We start from the raw sequence: 23,930 nt of genomic DNA on the forward strand, positions 1-23,930 counted from the left end.
TTCCCTGCTATGTTTAATGTTGTCCGTAACAACTTGATTGTGACTCAGCTCTGCCAATGAAACTGGAACAGAAAATTGTTCTCATGGTTTCTTCTGGTCAATAGTTTCTTCCTAGTGAAGTCTTAAAGCTTACCTTGCCTCTTAGGTATGGCTAAGTTTCTTTGCTTAGGTATCCTTTGGTGCCATTCTTACAATAAATGTGATGGAAAAGAGGCTTCTGACTCTTTAATTTCTCAGCCTGGTGGGTAAGAGAAGGGCAGCCTCTCTTCGTTTTTCTAAAGAGACTGTTCCAAGGATTTGCCTTCCAGAAGAATCACTTTTTGTTTTGTTTTGGTTTGGTTTTTTTCCCTTTCAAAATGAGATTAATCTGGAGATAAATGTGGTTTTGCATTTTTTTTCCTTTATGTTCTAGGTTGGTGTCTTGACCCATAAGGGTAAAAGAAGTCAAGATTACTAGGATGTGTGTTCTTTTGTACTGACACAATTTTCTTTGACTTCCAGTCACAGCCTGCTTTGACGTAACAGCCCAAGAGTGTCTACGTTGATATTGTCTGGCAGTAAATCCTCTAAAACCACTTCCTCATGATAGGCCCTGTCAGGACCTTAAAAGATACTCCCTGATTGAAGAATGGTTGCAACAGCAGACACAAAGAAATACTTTGTCCTTGGGCTCTGCCCGTTTGCTTTTGTGACAGAGAGAAGCTAATCACACCAAGTCAGCAGTTTAAAGAATAATGTAGTTAAATTGCTTTATGACCGGAAAATGCTGCCGGTGGCCAATCCTCTAATCTCTTGATGGACACTTCTGTCAGGTTCTACTGCTCTGGCAGTACTAACAGTGTAGAGCTGATAACACTTGTCTATAATGACTGCATGAAAATGTCAGCATCGAGTCACTTACCTAGTATTGTGCTATTCTCAATCCCCGTGTAGACATTTTTTACTTTGTCTTTTGGGAATGCACTGCTTTTCCTTTAACAAAATATTTTTGAGAGCCAGACAGGCTCTGGGGCACCTGGAGAACCTCAGTTTGAGTGTTCTTTCATTCAGTGACCTGAAAAGTTGAAATAAGCAAGTCACATGATGTGTTGACCTGATTGTGGCTTCTTTTTTTTTTTAAAATAGCACAGCAGAGGAATGGCTTCTACATACATAGAACCTATTTCTAGAGACTGCTGATTTTAGAGGCACAGCTGTGATAGGGTTTCCTTCAATGCTTGGTGCTATATATGAACTAGCCATGAGTAAGGAGAGCAAGGTAAGGCAGCTGTCCTACCTTTCATGCAATTTCAGGTAATTTTAGGTAATTGTAAACTTGAGTATGAGACAGGATATTCTGCCAATGCTATGGGCCAGAACACTGAGTATTAACTGTGTTACAACCAAAATCTAAATCTATGCTTATTTGTAAAGAGAGAGTACGCATGTATTACAACACAGCTGACTGGAGGTATCATTTCACATAAAGCAAAATGAATAGCAGTTAATGCAAATTATTATAGAAGGTAACCCAGCCCTGTAAAAAGTTGTTTGGAGGACCTCAATTCAACGAATAGTATGATATCCAAAATGTCTGTAGGATGTACAAACTGTGGTGGAATTTTTCCGTGTGGATACATGGCTCACAAAATGTTTCTCCTTTTATTTGGCCCAGGTATGGGCCAAATAGTACTCTAAAGCTTCATTAGCATTGTATCAGAGAAAGCCAGCCAGGCAGTTCTGACTGGCCCATGGCTACCCTTCTAGACAGGTCGCAGATTTGCCTTCACACCTTACCCTCTTTTCTCCCCTTTCTCCTTGCACCCCAGCAGTTGGCTGTAGGAAGAACATGCTTTGCTGCTACACAGTTCTGAGGCTACATGTTTGATGGCCCTTATGTGTCTGTGAATGGGAGTTGTATCGGCACACCAGAGGCAACTGATTTTTACAGAATGGTACAACTACCTGGGTGACTGTGTGACTTGCCAGTTAAAGCCATTCGCTTCTCTTAATCCCGTTTTTCCTTCTAATAGTTACAAAATTGTGCTTCAGTTGTATTTATTCCAGCATCATTAAGGGTATTACAACCTTCAGTATCTAATTACTACAGCAAATAACACAGGTGACTCCAGCAGTAATTTTTGGAAGTTTTGGCTTTGAGAGGAACTTCTGCTGGATCATGATTCTTCTTCTGTGGCAGGTTATGTCATTAAGGCTGTGGGATCACGGTGGAAAAGACATGGTACATTCCATGGTATTTTATACATTTTATTTGTACGTTATCAGTGGAAGTTGTTTAGGAGCATACCTAGACTGATGAAAGGGGCAGGGCCTTGCAAGCCAGAATTTAAACTGTGTTCAAGATGCCACATCATTGATTTTATTTTCATGGGGATGGCTTAGTCCTTTTAACACAAGCCAGCCATTAAACCACTGGGAGAGTCAGCTGACACTGGGCAGACTTTCCAGTGCAACAGTCTTATGGAGTATATCGCTTCATTCATGATCATGGCACTAGTGGAAAGTCAGTCCCAAGCTGCCTTATTGCACATCACTTACATTTTAAAGTGAAAGTGCAGGTAATGATCCAACAGGTTCCAGGTAATAATCCAACCTGTTCCATCCTGGTCATGGACTGCGTCCCCTGTGGCTGTTCTGTGTGACATCCAAGAAACAGCAGACCGCTTGAGAGGAGAGTGGCTTGTAGGTCCAGTGCTGTACACAGTCAACAGTGTGTCTGGTAATTTAATTATGACAAAATGTCTATCCCCATCTGTCACTTTTGTAGTGAATTGTCAAGGAAGATACAGGATTAAACTGCACAATCTGCTGGAAGCTTTTGGTCGTTTGCAAACTGCACAGCATTGTGTATACTGTAGAACAGCATTTCCTGCATACTTCCAAAATCTTTCCCAAAGTAACCTCCTCTTTTCAGAGAGTCTATCACTGAGGGATTGCAGCAGGCCAGGAGAACAGAAATGTTGAAGTCCTTGTAGTCTTTCAGGATTTCCTTTAGAGTATTAACTCCAGTGGTGTCCAAAAATGAGATGGAAGAGCAATCTATGACAAGGGCTTGGAAATCAATTTGCTTAGGAACTAACTGCAGAGTGTTTTCTCCAATGCCCAGTCCATTAGCAGCTGTTTGATCTCCCTTTTTCAGATGCTGCTTTTCCTTCTTCTCATATTTCTTCCTTCTGGCAGCTTCTAGGTTAGGATCTAAGTTAGTCAATCTGTACAAAGACTTCAGGAAGTAGTTTCTATTTGCATAGTAAAGTGGGGCCTCAAAACGAAATATTTTGACTTTTGGAACAGAAGAGAGATTCTCATATTCTAAGTCATCCTCATAAAAGCTGGTACCTTGGATCTGACCAAGCAGGGCCGTCCGTGGCCTCTGTGTCCGAACAACGATGCATAACATGGAGAAAACAATGCCAACCAACAGCCCTACTTCTGTGCTGATCAAGGCAGAGGCAAACATGGTAACGACCCAAACCAGTGTGTCCACCTTATTCACATGGTACCGTGCTGGCACATCGCGAAACTTCCTCAGGGCTCCCCGGAGGCTGACAATGATGATACAAGCCAGGACACACTTCTGCAAGGAGTAGAAGAGAGGTGCCAAGAAGAGCAGCACTAGCAAAACCACCATTGCACTGATGACTCCGGAGACTTGGGTCTGGCAGCCTGTAGAGGTTTTGACGAGTGTTTTTGCTAGAGCTGCGCTGGTGGCAAAAGAGTGGAAGAAAGAAGGAATGATGTTGCAGAACCCCACAGCAAACATTTCCTGATTGGCTCGGATGGTGTAAGCGTACTTCTTTGCACACATTTCAGAAAGGGATACAGTGAAGACAAAGCTGACTATGGCAAGAGGCAAAGCATCTACAGCGACTCGGAGCATTAAATTGAAATGTGGTACCTTAGGGGGAATAAATCCTGTTGGAATAGCTCCGGAAACACTGGAGGCATACACTTCATTCAGTTTCCCGTAGTGGGACACCAGTGTTGCCACAACAATCACTACCAGCTCTGTGGGAAGAGGAAACTTCAGCTTGTGTTTATACCGGTCTCCCAGTTCCTTAGCAGTGACAAGCACCACGATACAAATGGCACTTGTGATGACGTCACAAAGGTTGGCCTGAGGAATGTTCCGTAGAATGTTAATCCAAGTAATAACAAGCATCCCGTGCCCTTGGCTACGTGGTATTTTTATTCCAATCAGATACTTCACTTGAGCTGTTAAAATGGTTAAAGAAGCACCAGTTGCAAAGCCATCTAGCACGGACTCAGATAGGTACATAGATACAAAACCCAGGCGAAAGATTCCCATTAGAACCTGAGGAGACGGGGGAAAAAAAAAAAAAAGAAAAAAGATAAGCCTTTAATGTTGCTGCAAATAATTAAGTACAAGTGGGAGAGAACTAGCTGGAGGCAGATATCATTTGGCTATTTGAATCTTAAAACAGGAATTATTGTTTGATGTTTCCAGTCCACTTTTAAAACACGTGATTCCTTTTACTGTTGTGGGATACTACAAACCCAAGGGGTGAATGAGAAGTGTTAGACAGAGTCCATCAAACACCAGTCTGAAGTGACTCCAGTGAAGGGGCGTGTCTGTGTTTTATCTCCCATTCAAAGAGCAGTAGATCCAAAAATCCTGCTGTTATACTAAAGAAAAATTTCTTTTTTCCTGTCTTTAAGTAAATAAATTTAGGACTTACTGCCATTGCTTTATAAACTAAACTGTAACGAGAACAGCTAAGGAACTGTAAAGAGAAGCTTTAATAGCTTCGTATCTTGCCTCTGGGTGTCAGTAACCACTTACCTGATAGACTCCAGCCACAAATGTCAAAGCTGTAGCAATGCCTATAGCGTAGCATTCAAAAAAAATCCCTGCAATTGTAAGGTTGAAGGCAGTTGTGTTGGACTGACTGTCATTCTGCAAGACTGGAGGGGCATCATCATTCAAGTCAAACCCAGCCAACACAAGTTCTCGGTCCACAACTTGTCCTACCATCAAGCTTATCAAGCTGAAAATGCCAACTGAGACATGACGAGAAGTGCCCATTAAGAAATAGATGATGTTGGCAAAGAATGAAGTGTAAAGACTGTAAATGGGCTTCAGGCCTGCCAGCAGCGAGTATGCGATCGCTTGCGGCACCAAAATGATCCCAATCACTAACCCAGACATAATGTCTCCCCAAATGTACTCTTTGTACTGGTATTTGGGAAGCCATCGTAAAACAGGAAGGAAGTCCATGACAAAGTTCTTCAGCTTCTTTGGGGTGCAGGAGCAGCTATTCCTCATCTTAGCTAGCATGACTTCTTTCCTGTTAATCTTGATACGAGTCTTTCTTTCCATAAGAATGCAGGAAGAAGTGCTGTTTTCCATCCTGGTAGCCTCAAGTGGTCTTTCCATTGTCTCAGTGTTTACTTCATGTGTCTGTTCCTGCAGTGTGAAGCAAATGGCTGTTAGGTTGCAGTTCATGAAGTTATTTTTAGCACAGATGCTTAAGACCGTAATTTTTGTCACCTGACTGTGCTTTTAAGGAAGTATCATCCAAACAAGAGCACCACCGTGGGGCCCCACTGACACCTAACACTAAGAAATAAATCTGCAGATTGAGCCCTTTCATTTAAGAGTCCATTCAGTTGAAATCAGTTTGTTTTACTAAGGAGAAATGGAGTTAAATTAGTCATGTCTTTGTACAACAAGTATTCCTTCAGCTCTTCCAAATCCTCCATCATAGAGGTCTCTGTGATCAGAGGCAACACTTGATGTGGTGTGAAATACACATACACTAGTGAGATGGGCTGTGGTCTTTCTAATAGTGCATCTTGTAGTCATTGGTGTGGAACTGACATGTGGTATAGTGATCTATCACTGCAGCTGTCCTCAACTCACAGGAGAAAAGTTTTGCAAATAGTTTTCTGGAGACCTGCAGTTTAGTCTTATGAAAAAATTGGTACACAAACTATTGATGGGCTTTTAGAAGCTACCATATAGCATAAACCTTTTGAATTGTAGATTGTTACGATGTGCAGCTTCCATTAGTTAATAACCATCTCCACACAAATACCACTTTGACCATATATGGACCATGCATTGTCATGGAACCTGTTACTGTCTCAGAAGCGTGCTACTTGTTAGAATTTTCGGGTTTAAACCTCTAGTTAGCCTAACTTTGCTCTCCAGGGAGTGAGATACAACAAGTAACTCTGTGGGTGGCAGAACAAACACAGCAGTGTTTTCTGTGGTCCTTCTGCATGTCAATTTTTCTGATATATAAAGACTGGGAAAACTTGTGTTCTCCAGATGGAGGTGCTTTTGGTGTCTCTTGCCTCTGTGAACTCATATTCTCACTGAACTCGGTCTCTGCATTTTTACTCAGTTGTAAAGTTAAGTTGAAATTAGCTTAATACATTCAGAAATGCTTTGGGAATAAGTGGGGACATGATGAACAGGCAAAACAGTATAAACTGCAACTAAACCTTAAACAGTGTAAAAATAAAAACAGGAGCAGGAAGGTGTAAAATGTTAAATAGACTATGCCAAGTGGCAAATCTTGTCTTCTACTTTGCAGTGGAAAGAAAGAAAATACTTCCAAGAGTAGGTGACCAGAATCTCCAGGACAGAACGACTTCTCAAGTCTAGCCTCTCCCAGTGTCATAAGCACCCAGGTTCTCTGCAGCAAAGTTCTGTGGTGCCAGGTGTGACAGTGCAATATAAGGTAAAAGCTTGTCCTCACTTACAAGTAAAAGCTGTTTCTTTTCTCTTTCAGTGTCTAGAGACAGAAGCCATTTTTTTCCCTAAAACTTCAAGTACAGTCAGTGGCACAGTATTCTGTTATTATATTTTAATGATTTTAACAGTTAAATGAAGACTGTAGTGACAGATTTCATCATCTGCGTAAATGTAATGCCTTTTTTTTTTTTTTTAAGAAGAGTATTTTGCTGTGTTAATGTTCCATAACACCCAGTTCAAGTATAGAATTCCAGGCTGAGAAGAACCAAAGGGTTTATGAGTCCAACTGGAAGCATAACTGATAAGCAAAACACCCTGTAAGCTTTGGATCTGTAGCAGTCCAAACAGTGGAGTGGCTATCCTGCTTAGAAATTTTTTTCAAGTTTTAAACAAATATTTTTTGCCAGCAGTTTGCAAATAGTAAGAAAATGCATATCTGTAACTAGTGGAAAAGTCTTTTAACAAATTCAGAGGTATTGCTTTAGTTTCTAAGGCCATGCAATATATAATCACAACTTGGAACAGGATATTTGTTACAAGTATGTTGTTCATAATTTGGTAAAAGGCAAAAAAGACATTCTTGCTAGAGATGTGTAAGCTGGTTGTCCAAGTTGAAAATTATGTGCATAGTACTCTAAATATATTTCAAAATATCAGTAGATTTCTGTCCATTGTCATGACATGACATAGCTTTTAGCTCCCACTGTATAAGTTTCTTTAGGTTTGTAAGTAAATTTATTTCCACCATAAGGGAAAACTAATTGCAGTTTGATTATTTAGAAAGATTGATGGCTATTTTTTATCACTAATGCCCAGTTTGCATCAGGCTCTAATGTACTGTGTGGGTGTGCTAGGCAAGATCTGCTTGGACAGGAAATAGGTTGGATCTTGTCTTTCTTAGAATGCAAAGGGAGAGCAAAGATAAAGGAAGTTTCAGCACCAAGAGAAATGCTTCAGAGCGTATGAGTAAAGTTTGCCCAACACAGAATGCTAGCAACTGTAATAAAGATGCTGATTTTCAAGGTGCAAAACCCCAGCATTTCCTGTTTTACCTAAATTAGTTTGGAGAACGAGAGGCTTGTGCAGGAGGACAGCAAGTCCTGCTCGAATGCTACCCACTTCTTACAGCCAAGTGAGTACAGACAGCCAAGAAATAAATACAGTGCCCTTGTTCTACATACTTAAAAGGTAGTGGGCTGTTCAATAGCCAATGAGTGCTTTTGATAGGCTACATAAAAAAGATTGCATCGGCTTCTGTACACTAGGCTCATATATTTAACTGTACAGTGTCTGCTTCTCTCTAAACTCACACAATTTACTTAGAAGTAGATTTGTATTTAGAAAAAAAAAAAAGCATTGAAATTCACACATATGCATTGTTTGTGCAGCTTCCTGAGCGATGATAATAGTTTTTAATACACAAGATAATTGGAATGTAGTTTATCTGGGCATCTGTTAAAAGATCTTTTGCATGAATGATAATTTAGTAATATATATCAGCTGTACTGCCTTACTGGATAATTAGAATAATAACTTTTTGTGAAAGCTAACAACAAAAAAAAAAAGCTAGTATGATAAGGCATGTGTCTTTTCAGCAGTTTTGATTCATTTAAAAGATCAAAAAACTCTTCCTAGTGGAATAAATGCATTCAAGCTGAAACACAGGCAAACGCTGACAGGAAGTAATATTCTTCAGTTCTCTTTTCTCCTAAAAATGAGGCTTTCCTTCCTGTAAATAACCATTTATTCTGTGAGATATATTTTCAGAATCCATGTCAAATACACCTGCTAGCTGTAAAACACTCAGCTCTAAAATGAGTTGTTTTTCAGAAACTGTTAATGTTTAGAGTTTAGTTGTTGCTTTTAGAAAGCCACAGCAAGTACCAAAAAGGATGTTCAGGAGCCCTGTGGGTATCAGTAAATAGATTCCTTTACTGGTTCACCAAACTGACCCATGTTCAGCTCAGCCTATACCAAGTGGCTTATAAGAAAAGGGACAACTCCTATTTCAGTCTCCCCCTCACCACATGTTGCTTCACAGAACGTAACGTTTACAATTTTTTCAAGTGAAGCCTTCCCATCACTTGCTGGAAGAGCTGTTATTATCAGGGATGCCCAGATGAAGCAGTGCATAGCGTAGGATGTGTCTATCCATTGCATTTGACTTTTGTGTTGGAGCATTCTCAAATGTTTAACACAAGTGAAAGTTACTTGCATACACATTCATATACATTTGTGTCATCTGTATCATTACAATGAACATTACTCTTGGTTATTTGAAATTGTATTTTGATACTTGGAATCTTCACAGTTAAGTTTTTTCAAGTTGCCCTTGACCATATCAGCAAAAGCTTTTTTTTTTTTTTTTCCTGCTTGAGCAGGAAACCACTCATTCTTTCAGATTAAATTCAGTGACTCAGTTTGTCTTGTGAAAAAGAGAAACAAAGCAAAGAACCATTCAAGCCAAACAAACTGCCAACTTTTCAACTGGCCTTAGTCCCACCTTTCTTCCTTTCTTTTCACCATGCCACTGACCTGGCAAATTCTCTCTGCAGGGGAGGAAGCATTCATCACAACATGTTCAGTGGGATTTCTCCATCTAGATTCCTTGGCAAGCAAAAAAACTGTATTCTGATGCATCCTTTTGTCTCCCCATCCTGACTGTCCACCAGAAAATCTGAAGCTGTATCTCTAGAAAGCCCAGCAGGGAATATGCAAGGTGAGCCTGCCTCTCTAAGCTAAGGAGATCTCTTAAGTGTGGTACTTTGGATAGAAGTCAGACAGCATATCACAACTCTGTACTAGAATCACTCTGTTTCCTGAAATACTGATTGCAAGTATCAGTTAGGATAGAGCCCTTTATACATTTTTTTTCTGTTACAGAACTAAGAAAAATCAGCTAAAATCCAATGTGGCTATAGCAGGTTTTGTATTTATTATCTGAAGTGTCGTTGTATTTATCTTGCATAAATCACAGAAAAGCATGAGTTTAGCTAAGCATTTGACTTAAAACACTTTTAGGCATTGGGTTAAACTGTTCGTGTTACTCATCTTTTGTATCAGCAACCTTTTCTGCCTGTAAGAAACCTCTCTTGGTCTCTAGTGGCTATGACTATGTTGCTGTTCTGGTTTTGAGCATTAGCACAGCTTTTTAACAAATCTCTGCTTAGCCTCATAGATTCAATGTACAGAGGTGTGTTATGCTTGCAAACTAAGCTTTTTCCGTAGGAAAGCACCCAGAAGCTCTGCCCCAGTGCATTCTGACCCCTTATGGTGGCATAAAAACCCAAGCTAGTAATTAGTACTTTGAACAAATTTGAACAGGTGCAGTGGGAACATTTAGTCCGTGGGACCTGAAATAAAGTCCCCTGAAATGCATATAATACAACACCGCTTCAGCAGCTGCTGCTTTGATTTATTAATCTGCTTTTTTTTTGTGTGGAGTTACTTATAAGTGTCAACAGAACCTATGAGTTTTAAAAAGGATCAAATGACAAAACAAAATGAATGTTTCTTTGTCTTGCATAAGCTATTGTACTTAGAGCACCAGGACCTAGATGTACTTGGAAGCAGACTTAAGCAAGGTGCCAGCAACCAAACCTCATTATTTAAACACTGGCCTAGCAAGCTTCCAGGCTATAGGCAAAGAACATCACAGTGATTTTTAGGAAAATCATGCAAAACCTGATGGGCTCTGTTAGTTTTTTTACTTTAGCTGGGCAAAATACTGTTATTTCAAAACATTTTTCTGTTGAGTTTCAATGTTGTGCTAATCCAAAAGAGACACGGGAAAAAGTATTGCAGTTTATTGCTCTCTAGGAGTAAGGAAAGCCAGAACATTAGTCTAAGTCCTCTACAAATTAGCACTGCTATACTAAGGAGTTATTCTGAGAGTCAAACAGTCTTTTAGATTAGTGCACTTCTAATTAAAATCTCCAATTCACAACTTCTACTTCCAGCAATAAATTGATTTAGGATTTCCAAAGCAAGTTAGGCTCTTTGTCAAATGCCTGCATTCAGCAGCAGCTGTGATTCAATTCACGGGAAGGATTCGCCAGTGCCCCAGTGAATAAACCGAGAGCCACTGACACGTAGCAGTGCCAGAGGTGATTAACAGGCTACAAGAGAACTCACAGTCAGCCAGCAGCACTTGTTAAGGCTGTCCCATCACATCAGCCTTGAGAATAATCAGACCTTGGAAATAAATTACCAAGTAATCACGAGTTGTCCAGGGAGTGGTTTTGTTCAGGGGTTCCAGAACATGCTGGTTAAAATATTGGCATGTACTCAAAGCCAAGACAGTGTTTTTCTTCTGAAGAGTCCTAGGGCATGGCCACTGAAAGATATTTTCTGTGAGGTCAAAGAACATTGCTAAAATTCAGACTTCTTGCTTTTGGAAAAGTAGCTTGTCCAAAGTAAAAGTCTGTTTTTTAAAAAAAATCTTTCAAGACAGCTTTCCAAGACCTTAATCATCAGTCATAAAGCTAAACACTAAGCTCTGTTTTCTGCCTGGTGGTTTCGCTGGACTTTGTTTAGTCACATTAAGCTACGGTAGAGAAAAACAGAGAGCCCATTCTCATATTTTTCATGTTGCCTTCCCTGGTATCTTGGGTTTACTACAAGCAACGAGGACAATATTTTGGAAACCCTCTTTTCATATTCAGTCACAAAGAAAATGGTCAGTTTTGGTAATAATTTAATACTTTGAGAACCATATAAGTTTCTTACAGGCCATTCTTCTTAAGTACAAATGACAAACTAGCCAAATGACTGATCTTGAACTCTTAGACCAGGGTTTTCAGGAAAGATTACTTCCGTATGAATTGCAGCCAACTACGTGCTTTACAAACCGGTGTCCAGTATCTACCTTATAAGCAATATTTATGAAGAATAGAATAATGAAGAATTTAAAAAGCCACACCAGTGTGAGAAATAGCTGAAAAGAGACAGTTTAGCACCTTTCAAAACAGGCAAAGAGCAAATAAAACCTGAGTTCAGAGGTGTGAGAGGGGAGGCAGATCTCTTACCTGGATAGCTTTTTTGGCAGGAATGTTCAGCTCTGCTTTTGCACGTTGGAATGAATGAAAGTCTTCAGTCAGGCATTGTTCTATTTGCATAAAGGGTAATTATTAGCCAAATATTCCTCAAGGGAAGAATAGGCAGTTAGGGAATCTTGAGCTTCCTGCTTGGTAGTGTGCTGTCAGTTGTACTGCTCTGAAAACTTGGGTATATATATGCAGCACTCACTGAGGAGTTGAGTTTCAATAATGCGTAAGATTATTAATTAACTAACTAACGCTGATCCAAAAATTATGCTGAGTTCAGGCTAACACATCTCTGAACTTTGAAGCTTCTTCTCACCTGAGATTTGATCTGGTGTATGCATCCTCATACAGCATTAGCTTTGGATTTTACATATCCAGGCTGTAAGACTAGAACTGCAGTCTTGCCTGAGATCCGTGCTTTTTGCGGGCTGGAGCAAGGACTGTTCTGCTCGGTGCCTAGGATGGAACTGCTGGGGGTCAGAGTTCCATTCCTACACGTCAGCGCATTCAGATCACAAGATCTCTGTTGCTGCTGTGTAAACCGAAGACTGCAAAGTGTAGGCGGATCAGCAGGACGAAGACTGTCTGCTCGTTCTTTGTGGGGTGTGTAAGTGACCAAGTCACCTCTCGGTTACCTCAGCTCTTCGGATAGGTGCAGGCCTATCTAAACGGCAAATGATCCTGCGTCTCTTCCTCTCTACAGAGGTGATAGGTAGTGTTTAGTGGTTACTGAGCAGTAAGAATATCCAGTGTAGATTAACAGATGGGGCACAAGGCCAGGCCTCACAGGAACTGCATTCAGTTGGCCTACAAGCTAAAGGTTGAGGAGACGTGCATGTTTCTCTGCCAAGGAAGAACACAAACGTGCGTGCAGTAAGAATCTGAGGTGGGAGGTGCAAGGCCTGAAAACGGCTGTGTTACTGGATGAACAAACATAGCCATGGTTCCTTTATATGAGGGTGATAGACCACTGGAATAGGTTGCCCAGAGAGGTGGTGGAGGCTCCATCCCTGGAGACATTCAAGGTCAGACTCAGTGAGTCTCTGTGCAGCTTGACCTAGTTGGAGATGTCCCTGCTTATTGCGGAGGGTTGGACTAGATGACATTTAGAGGTCTGTTCCAACCCAAACATTCTATGATTCCATGATTCTTCTCTGCCAGCAGGAGTGCTTGCAGGATGGTACAGTGCACAAGCATGTCTGCAGAGGGACAGGTTCCATCATTGCCTTTTATCCCAGAAAAAAAAAAAAAAAGTTGTTTTCTGCTCTTTAAAAATAAAAATAAAACCTGAACATTGCTGCTCTTTAAAAATAAAAGTAAAACCTGAACATTATGGAAATGAAAAGTCAAAACACCAGTGTGAGGGTGTAGCAGAAAGGGAAGCACAAGCGATGGTAAACTAGTCCTGGATTCTTGAAACTATTGGCTTTTACTAAGAACTCAAGCTTGGTGACAGTAGTTGTGACATTGTAATCCCAAAAGCTACAGGTGGTCATTTAAGTCTTAGTAAAAGCTTCTTTCTTGCCCCATTCCTGTAGAAAGTCTTGTCAAGCATTCCTGACCCTTTGCAATTCCCAAGGTAGCTCTTAGAATAAAGCGGAAGCAGTCGTGTGCTTAACCTGCATGATGAATTTGCACACTAGTGGCAGTAGGGTAGTGTCTCATTGGTCTTGTGCCTCACAGAATGGAAAATGGCTTTATTGCTTCTGTTAGTTTCTTTCTGGGCCTGTGGTATTTCTTTCTTGAAGATAAAGTGACTTAACCTCAAATTTGCCCTTTCATACATTTTAGTACATAATTCTTATAACCAAGAGTCATCTTCTCTAGTGACCTCACATGGTACATGCCATCTGCTTCAGGACCAAAGTAAGCTTGCCTACGCTGTTCTCCTTTACGACATACTTCCAGTATTTGGAAACTTCTACTATTTACAATCCTGGAATTTGCAGAATAGTTGGATTTGCCCCACTTACAATTTTATTTAGAGAGACTTTGCATTCCCCTCCAACAGCACTTTTCCCAATGTCAGACTCCTAAGAATACTACAGGATGTTTAGGTTGTCACCTGACCCCTACCATACAGAACCGATCATGACTTTTGTTTTTCCTCAAGCTAGCCTAAAAAGAATACTTTCTCATATTTCAAAAAAAAAGGAGTTTCAAATTATTAGTCTAAAAGATGTGAACACTGTTTAGGCACAGCACCATTCAAGTGAGGCTAAGTATCTCTGGACTGGACAATGTGTGTATGTGGGGAAAGAAGTGACAAAATGAAGCAGTCTCTTACTCTGTCTCTAGCAGCTGTGAAATAATCTAGTTTTGAAGAAATTGTTGTTTGGCTTTACTGAACATACAGAAGTTACATACAGCAGAAGGTTCATCAGTTTTTTAATTATGGAAGTGCCAGTTCACACTCCATAGCATGAAGCCGTTCATCAAGATTTGAGTCCAACGATAATTCTGAGTGGGCGGCTCCTGACATCCTGTCTGAGCTGGACTGGCACTCACAAAGCAGGACTGAGTTTGAAAGGGCCTGCCTTTCCGTGCCAAATGCTCAACTGTGTGTTAAGAAACAGTTGTAATCCGCCAAAATAACTAAAAGACATGCTGCAATAAAACACCTGTCTTTAAGAACAGAAACTATATTTTTCAAAAAAAGGTGATCATTGACCAGTGAGTGAGAGTTTACGGATGATTTTCCTTTGTGTGACTTACTATTTATGCTTATGAAGAGATGCCTATAATTAACCGGATTCAGAACTGCAAAAGGTTAAAAGCAAAATCTACTTGAGGACTTTTATTGAAGAGATAAAATATATCTGACACTGTTGACACATTTACTTGGGAATTTCAGAACAATTCATGACATTACTACATTCAGTTCATATCTAAGTAACCTAATTATCCACTTAAATAATGCTAAATTAGTCATACAGGGAAGGTTTAATCATAGAATCATAGTTAAAAGTGTTTGTTTACGTGGCTACAATCAATGACATCAAATATTCAAAAGTACAAAGTGCAAACATAATAGCCTTGTTCTTCTGGGGAAGAGTTTGAAGTTCATAAATTCAGTGAATTACAAAAAATACTTAAGCTTAATGTCTGCATTATTTAAAATGCCATCAAGCCTCAGTTAGTCTACAGTTTACCTTTATACCATAGTGACCAGGTGATCTACCTAAAAAGCACACATTTGGTTGGTCTTTAATAGGAAATGTGGGAGCACTAAAATAAGCATCCACACTTTTAAGAACCTTTGTGTGCTACACCTAACATTCTTTCTCTACTTGTTGAAAGTGTCTAGTGCAGCTGAAAACTATTTCTATATGGGAGGGGAGAGACATTTTATTGATTAGCTTTTTTAAAACAATAAAATCTTTTGTTGTCCCTGCTGCAGGAGAAACTCTTCAGACCTGCAAAGTTCAGTGTAAATGTATACATTCAAAAGTGAGAAAGACCATCCTTTACAATGCATCCCTCCTGATTCCCACTACAGACTCAGTTGATAGCACTTACCAAAGGCACAAAGTAACTTCAGGAGTGCAACAATAGATTTCTTATCAGCACACGGTAGCACAGTTCCTCAGGAGCACAGCTTTCTGCAAGAGTAGATTAGAAATTCTGTGATGATACGGTTTGACTCTGGCCAATGATATTCCTCCAATGGTGTTTACAGTGAGATAACATAAATAAATAGTAGCACTGGAAAAAAATCTTTGCCCTATAGAGTGTAATCACAGGTAGAAGATAAGCCTAAAATCATTACATTACAGGAGTTGGTAATCTGCCTTCTTACTCATCCCTGCTATTCTAACAGAACCCATTGCACTACATGGAAATCAAACAGGATTGCAGTAATGACTTAGCTTTAACAGTTTCAGAGGTTTTGTAAACTTACTTCAGTTAGACAAAAAAATACTCTAAGACTGGGATTAGGATAGGCAATGTGTGGAACTATGCTTGCACAATGTTGATCTGTCCATGGTCATTAATGGAGTTGTGTTCTTTGGAGAAGGACTTTTATTAAAATACATTGTGGAGAGGGCTTGGTTAATAAATTTTGTGTCTAGGAAGTCTTTATATACTGCCATTGAATGTAATACGTCTAAGCTTGTCTTAAAAAAACCTGCCTGTTGTTTCATCCTTAAACAGCCAGAACTGTGGAACCAAAGCCTGCTCATTGATGGGTTTAGGATGAACTTTACTACTGATATTTGTAAATCTTAGAGGCAAATTTGCTGTAGCGAGGATAGTCGCTCAGGAATACTCAAGCTTCTTCACCCACCCCTTGCATTCAAGAGTGATCTTAACTGGATATTCAAGCTCAGTTTTCTTGCTGCATTGTGAAGTATATTTTCATGCCTCATAAGCACAGAATATAATGAACGTTTATACTGAAAATGGAGGTAGTTTTTTACATTAGTGGAGGTTGTTTGGAATGGGGGAAGAAAAGAAAAAAAGGGTTACACACGAATATGAAGACCATGGAGTAGCAGAGCTATCACTGCTATATTTAATAATACATCACTAACCTAAATTGTAATGACAAAACCAGGTTCAGAATAGAATTGTCAGCTCTCAGTTTGGAGAAAGGTGTAGGTTTGCATGTCATTGAAAACTGTCTATAGATGTAATTGGTTACTTTTACGTTCTTAGTTGTCAGAGGTTTTGCTACATTTTACGTTCAAAAGCCAGGAGCAGACACCGGGATGCCAGTTAGAGAGTTGCTCTTTCCAGATTGGGTTATAGTGCTCATTTGTCTGTTCTGAAGCGTTCAGAAACCACTCAGCACAAAAATCCTGCATGATTAAGAGCAAGACAGTGCATGACATATTCATTGTGCCTTTTCACCATCATAAGTTGTAAAATATCAGTAAATTAGGAAATTAACTCAATATATAATTTAGTGTAGACCTCTTCTATGTTTCACTTTGAAAATAAGTGATATATTCAGATTAGACAATTGCCTGTGGGCAAACAAGGGCTGATATAGAAAGACAGGCTTGAAAGTACATCTGCCATGCAAGTAGATCTAGCTGCAAATCTTCACACCTTCAGTATATAGCCCATGTTTTTCTTTTCTTAAATGGTTTGTGTGTTGTCCCATTACATGCTACTCAATAGAGATCCTACCAAGTGGAAACAAGTTTTGAGAGCTATAAGATGGAAAATGTTTTAAACCCCTGACAAAAGCCGCACACTCTGCATTAATGCAACGTTACAGCACGTGAGTGCAACCAATGAGCAACCTGAGTGATTGCAAGACATACAAAGCAGACCAAATGAAGCAGAACTGAGTGTGTTTCTTGTTGCGTGTTTGGCAACAGGGAGGGCTGTGGTATTACACAACAGTAAATAAGCTATGTCGTGTGCTACAGTTGGATTCACATACATTTGGACAATGTTTCCACATACAGCCAATAGGAAAGAGAACAGAGGGAGAATAAGCAGAAGATAAAGATGTGAAGTGAAGGAGTGATAATAACAGTATTGTGAAATGAAACCAGTAAGTCAAATATGTACTATGGAGACTCATGACGGAAGGTGCAGTATTAAGCTTGGTGCTTGAATTAGAATGCTGGATGCATACAGAGAACAGTTCTGCTGCCGCTGCTGGGAAAGAAAAGTTCAGTGACAGCTTTCCTGGGTGATGCCAAAAGGAGTTTTGTGCTTGAGGCAAGCTAGTTTTATCACTTGGTCATCATTCCTTTTCCTTATGCATCTGAAAACTCATCCTCTAATCTTCTGTATGGATTTAGTCTCCCTGCCCCCTCTTTCCACAACTTTTGCTTACAGGTGACGTTATTTGTAATTCTATCATCATGCACAGCACAAAACCACAGCAAACATTTTACTTGTAGCCATATGTTATGCAGGAGGAAAAGACCTCCACAGGTCAAACTCAGTCAGAAAGAAAGGTGTCCTCTAGCAGGCTGGCTCACATATGGTGACTGAGCCTACCTTTCTACCACTGACAGCCTTTAAATTTGTAGCGAAGAATCAATCAAAAAGCATTTTCTGCTACCATATTTGCCACCTTATTTGATTACTTTCCTTCCTAAATGAATGAAGACACACCAGGTCTCAACAAGGGATCACAACAAGATCTCACAACAATCTGAATAATCCATGCCTAGATGATCTGATTGGATATGTTTGCATATCTGGAGAGGCCAGATACTAAAACACCTTATGCTTTTGCCTAAATACTATGCTTTCATAGATTCCCCTTTTACATCCTGAATTTGTTTTAAAAGAGGGGAAGTGGGAGGGGGAAGGTGGACAACAGTGATTAACAATATTTTCCTAGCAAGCTAACTCACCTCGGCACAGGAAGCTGTTGATGCTTTGTCTGCCTCTCCCTCTCTTCCCCCCCCACACAGCACGCTCATTGCTGAAAGAAGGACTGAGTCTCTGCTCACAAAAGCAGCCTGAGTAAGAAGTGGAAAATCATAGGCTGTGATTAGCATCAGCTTGAAAGCATTCATTGTTTGCTTGCACTTCTGTGCATCTGAGTTTTAGCCAGATCACGAGAAGGATTTTGTGAGTTGCTTTGCAAGATAAATGTCGAATAATGCTGATTTCAAAGATGAAAGAAGCTAACTAAGATGCTGCATAAATCGAAGACAATTCTATTTTTAGATATTTAAAAAAAAATAAAAAGATTCAGCTGGATGCATGGTCTCCTGGTTGGCTTGTAGAAGAGGTAGTGGTTTCCAATAAATAAGAGGTGCTGTATTTTGCATTTTTTAAGCCAGTTTGTTCCCGAACCTCAAAGATTCGTACCCATCCTTCCTTCTGCGCATGTATCGTGCTGTCTGGTTGTGTGGATGGATTAACTGTGACAAGCTGTGACATCAGCAAGGGCTGGATGCTGCCTGGCTGTGAGGTTTTGCAATGAACCCTCCCATTATTGCTGGGCTGACTCATTCACGCTGTGAATGTAGGGTGAGTGAATTATGTGTAGTATGGACCCAGTGTGGACTGAAGTCTCTGGCGTTGTGCTTCTGTGCAGAAGCTGTGCCATAACTGTAAAGCAAGCAGATTTACAGTCCCTGCATACACACACGACACAGCTGAGAAGCAAATGCAGAGAAGTATTCATGCTAATAAATAAAGCCAGAAGTGATAAAATATGCTCATTCTTTAGCATAGAGGCAGTGGTTGTTGGCCTTGCCTTGAAAAAAGCCTCTAATTTAGGTTTGTGGTCTGCAAAGCATGTATGACAAGCACAGGCTGTTTTGCCTGGGGACTGCCAGGGAACACAGTGAAGAATCAGTGTTCATGAACCTGCAAAACATGAAGTGATTATGATTATTTTGGGATAGGGGGATTTCGTGGAAGGGAGCCAATTTACCATACCTGTAATGAAACAAACAGTGCTTTAGGACCTGCTTTTAAGTTCCAGAGGTTTTTAAAGTACTCAACAGAATAAGAATCTTATGTGGGTGATTGGTGGTTTTGGAGCTTTCAGGGTCTTTGTAATAGCCTGAACTTTAAACTGTCTTCATTTCGTTCCACATACCTGCAAAAGTAAGTAAAAAACAAGGAGCCAGAATCATTCTGTGTTGTAAGAGAGGCTTGGAGGGCAACAGGTTGCCCTTTTGGAAAAGATAAACCTGCTGACATGTCCTGTCAGGAGCTTTTGACCTTCATTTTGATGATGCTGTGCTCACAGGTATTGTGCTTCACGATCACTTCAACAGACTGCTCTCTTGGCTAAAGAATTCAGACAGTTACTTTTGAAGACAGTTACTTCTGCAGGATTTGGTAGCAGGAAGAGTTTGAACTGGCATAGTTTATCAGTCTTTGTTCCTACATCTTTCCAGTGAACGTCTTGGATTTGGACACTGAGCTCCTCTCCAGGTTAGACAGCCAGTTGTAGCTGTTCTGGAGTTTTATGATCTCTAAAATGGCATCACATATTCTAGACAGGCAATGAGGAATTCCTTGGGACACTGTATCTAAGGATGCTCCTGACAGTAGTCACCTACTGCAACAGCTGTTTACTCTTGATTTATTCTTGAGAGGAGGAATTTAGTGACCATGCATATTTACACTCATCAGAACAGCAGTGACGGCATTACCACTGGTCCACGTCCTGGCACTGTGTTCCAGGCAGTGTATACTTGCAGGAACTGGCTTACAAGGCTGGACCCAGGTGACCTACCACACATCTAAGGATCTGTGTCAGATGGATAGTGCTATGTAATATGATCGTTATCTCAGCAGACACAATAGCAGGGTAGTGTCTTTGGCTGTGCTTCCACTTCTCTCTAAGACGGACACAGAAAAACTCCCATGGAGGAGGGTCTTTTTTAGCTGGTGCTCTGATGCAGTGCACATTTTAAGTCTGAGATTAGCCAATGCCCTGCTAAAAATTTTGTTTACACTTAAGGTGTCATTTGCACCTCTCCTCTGCCAACACCTTGGGCCAGTTTTCCATCCCTGTTTCCAGTTTGCATTTGCCACTAGGTGAGCAGTCTCTCCCAGCAGCAGCTCCCAGTGAGGAAGTCATTGGTCTCTGCTGCTTTGGGATTGATGTTAGCCAGCCACTGTGGCTAGTCTACCAAAAGAAGGACTCTTCTCAGACACTGGTAGAAGCAAGCCAGAGTATGTTAGCTTCTGATGTGCGTGGTAACTGTTCCCATGAGAAATGCAAAATGAGGCCACACCAGCTGGGTAAGAATGTCAGCATGAGAAAAGCACTACTCCAGTATATAGATATTTTCCAATCATAGAAATCCTAGGCCAGAGAAAGCTCTTCAATATAATAGCTCTGTAGATGGTTACCCTACATGTTACCTGCTACCATTGAGTTCCTGAACAGGCTGTGACCTAGTGCCAGGGTCAGCCACAATGTGTGCTGTGCCAGGAAATTTTGTTCTATACCTTACTATAAAGTTTGATAAAGTTAGCTTGACGTGGAGATTCAGTACTTGACTGAAGACTACGTGGAACGGGAACACTCCCTGCCCATGTTTTTCTTGTTCTCTTCTCTGCAGATAAGATACTTGGTCCAATGTGAGTGTGCACAGTTGCTTTCCAGGACCTGCAACTATATTGCTGGGCAGGATCCACCCAGTACAGAGGAGGAGCAGCAGGTGCTGGGTGCAGGAGGAAAGCTGTAGCTGTAGGCTAAGGAGCAGTATCGACACCTGGGTTACGTGGAGTGGGTCTGGCTGTGATGAAGGGTGCTGACACCCAAAGCTAGCTTACCCCTGCCTTCCCAACAGATTAAGTTTGTGAATGGGACTAGGCTGAACGTGGCATGGATAAGAAGCGCAACGAGATATCTTACACCACTTTGGCGAACTGTCCAGTAGCTGCTGATGCACCTGAAAATAATTTCACTCCGTACTGGAAAAAGCTTGCTCCAGTAAAGGAAGGCAGTGGACAGCTGTTAGCATAGGCCTGTATTCTTTTCCTTAGCAAAGGATGGCCCACAGAGAAGCTTTTCCAAGGAAGAGAACAACAAGATTTTGTGACAGCCAGTGGACTCCCCTCCATACTCATCCCCTGCTCTTCATGTTCACAGCACAGTTGTTGCTTTTAAGAGGCAGCACATACAAATGTGACCGGAACCATTCCATGGTTTAGATGGGAGCTCAGCACCATGTGGCTGCTCGCTCTCTGTCCCCCACCCCCCCTGAATGGGAAGGAGGGAGAAAAATAGAAAAACCTGTGGGTTGAGATAAGGAGAATTTAATACAATACCACAACAGGAGAAGTAACAACAACAGTAACAGTAATGAAACAATACACAAAATGAGCGATACAGAACTAACAGGGCAAATGGGGCTGCCTCAGCCTATCTGACTGCCCACCAGCCCCCCAAAGCTCCCCCTGCCCACCCGGGTCCTCCACCCTTATAGACTGGATGTATCAAATAGCCCATTGGCTGGGTCCATTGTCTGTCCTGGCTGTGGCCCCCTCCCAGCTCCTGGTGAAAATTAACCCTATCGTAGATGAACCCAGGACAAACGGAGACCATAACAAAAACTGGAAGGACACCTCACCAGTAGGCAGCAGTCTGTGGAATATAGCAGCCTCAGGCCTAGGTCTGGTAAGGACATTGGTGCCAGGATCCCCATGAAATGCACTTTAGTGTAGTTGCTTGTTATGACTGAAGATGATGAAGGCCTTATCTGGCATGTGTCTCAGAAAAAGCCCATTTGAGGAACATTTGAAAGCCAAGCACAAACAGGACAGTGATCATTGCTCCACATTAGAAATATCCAACAGCAAACTATGAACAGTCCCAGTTTGTCAAGCACTCGAAAGAAATGCAAGGAGATAGCCTTCTGCGTGTTCCTAAGTGAGGACAGTGGTGTCTGGAAACCATGACTTATGGGCAGAGAGGTCAGAAGGGGAGCAGGCAAAAAAAACCTGGAAGACTAAAAGCTTGCTCCCATGGGCCCAGTCATAGGTAGGTGCTGCTGGATCCTAGGTCAGATGTACAAATCTGTTTTGAATAACTTTGAAAATGTCAGGTGAATTTATCCTGGGTCAGGGATTTACCTTGTCACGTGCCTGTAACAGTTTTGATCTGCTCTTCAGTGTTTTCTAAAATTTTATCACTCCTGGTAACAGCCTGACAGCTGAGACAATCTTCCCCATGAAGAATGTCTGTGAATAGTACCAGCCTGTGAGGTTCCTGCTGTGCCTCACATACAGCAGTTGGCATGGCTTCCAGGCAGCATGCAACCATGCAACCAAAATTCTAGGGATCCGATATAGGCTATAAAAAAAAGCATCAATTTCACATAAGAAAAGTAGTATGGTTAAATATAAGATCAACACCTGAGAAAGCTGAGCAATCCTATCAGTACTGTGTAGACCTTCACTGAAGTTGGGAAGACATTAGTTCCTTTGCTGCAACCTAAATGACACTACTAAGTTTTTACAAGACAGTACAGTTAATCATTCTTATGCTCCCTGACTGTAAGTGTGCAAATGTAAGCAAATATTTCAATAGAACACAGGGTACAACTGGAAATAGTTAATGGATCTAAGGGATCGGAGCTACCTTTTGCAACAAAATATTTGTCTTTGAACTTTGGAATAGGACTGTCAGACTTTTTTTTAACCTCTGTCTCGGCCAAAAAGAACCCTAGTTCCAAATGGCCATTCTTTAGTTCGACAGTACCTTCTAAAATGCTCTTTTAAAATTTAGATGCTGAAGTAAATAAATACCTTTCTGCTCTTTGCTACTTTAACAGCTGTACCTTTTGACTCTTGCAGGAGTGGCAAACCTATCAGGGACTGCAGGCAGGACAATTTCTGTCATGGTGATAGGGCATACTTTACCAGAGAGAAGCCAGCTCCAGGTGAAAGAAGTGTGACCATGCTGGGGCTAAGACTGTGCTTGATTACATCACAGGTGTATACAGTGGGTATGGCTTATATTACACTTGTTTTGCCGGTCCTGTTTTCCTCTCCTAGTTCATAGTCAAAGGTGCTGATAGCACTTTTTCCTCTTAAGGTTGCACAGTTCCTTCCTTTATTCACTGGGCTGTTCTGTCAGCCCCTCTTAACTCTCAGAGAGCTTCAACACTGCTATTACAAGTTCTTCACTGAAAACTTCCCTTGGCAAGAAAGCACAAAAGAAGAACCTTGATCTGAGAGGCTTAGAAATGCGCAGGAAGGCACAGAAAGAAACAACCTGTGAATGTCAGCACAGAGCCCAGCAGTGATTTAACAGATGGACTGACTACACCATTCTCACTTTTTGTTCTGTGTCCCCAGCATGCCTTGCTAGCACTGATCAGTTACAAGAACTGTAAGTGATTTGTATCTCACCCTTCCACCTTACCTGGAACCTTGCATCTGCAGTTTGTTTGTACACCTTTCCACCCAGGCAGAGGCAAAATGCTAAGGAAAGAGTAGGGAAGACAGCAGGGCAGAGCTAAGGTTGCACTGTACCAGAGAAATTAGGTGTAGTGCTCTGGCAAGGCCTCAGAAGTCAGCTTTGAGAGGCACTGGCAGGACCCTGATCAGTCCTCCTGTAAAACCAGGGCTGGACTTGTCTCAGGGGTGCTTACAAAGGCTTTTGCTCAGGGCATACTGAGTTCAGAATTTGGGCACCAGGCCAAGGCTGTGGCTTGGGCTAAGTGGCAGTAAGTCACACTACAAGAATTTCATAAAAGAAGTTAATTTTT

The 23,930-nt window shown here is 41.1% G+C and overlaps 2 protein-coding genes across 2 annotated transcripts in view; one reads left to right on the forward strand and one right to left on the reverse strand.

Annotated features, from left to right (window-relative positions):
- Positions 1-23,930, forward strand: part of IDUA (iduronidase, alpha-L-) — a 39,689-nt gene that overhangs the window by 3,054 nt on the left and 12,705 nt on the right. The window lies entirely within an intron of this gene.
- SLC26A1 (solute carrier family 26 (anion exchanger), member 1) lies at positions 2,792-5,395 on the reverse strand. The gene is made up of 2 exons (XM_008937581.1): positions 4,802-5,395; positions 2,792-4,312 (listed from the first exon to the last, which is right to left on the reverse strand). Exons 1-2 carry the CDS (start codon positions 5,393-5,395, stop codon positions 2,792-2,794), a joined length of 2,115 nt encoding a protein of 704 aa, XP_008935829.1.

This window comes from Merops nubicus, unplaced genomic scaffold (assembly GCF_000691845.1).
Source record: "Merops nubicus isolate BGI_N331 unplaced genomic scaffold, ASM69184v1 scaffold25923, whole genome shotgun sequence".
In the NCBI taxonomy this organism is placed as follows: domain Eukaryota; kingdom Metazoa; phylum Chordata; class Aves; order Coraciiformes; family Meropidae; genus Merops; species Merops nubicus.

Coding starts and splice junctions, on each gene's coding strand:
- SLC26A1 (XM_008937581.1), bottom strand. CDS start 5,395: ATGGAAAGACCACTTGAGGCTACCAGGATGGAAAACAGCACTTCTTCC. Junction 4,313..4,801: donor TTGTGGCTGGAGTCTATCAG/GTAAGTGGTTAC, acceptor CCGTCTCCTCAG/GTTCTAATGGGAATCTTTCG.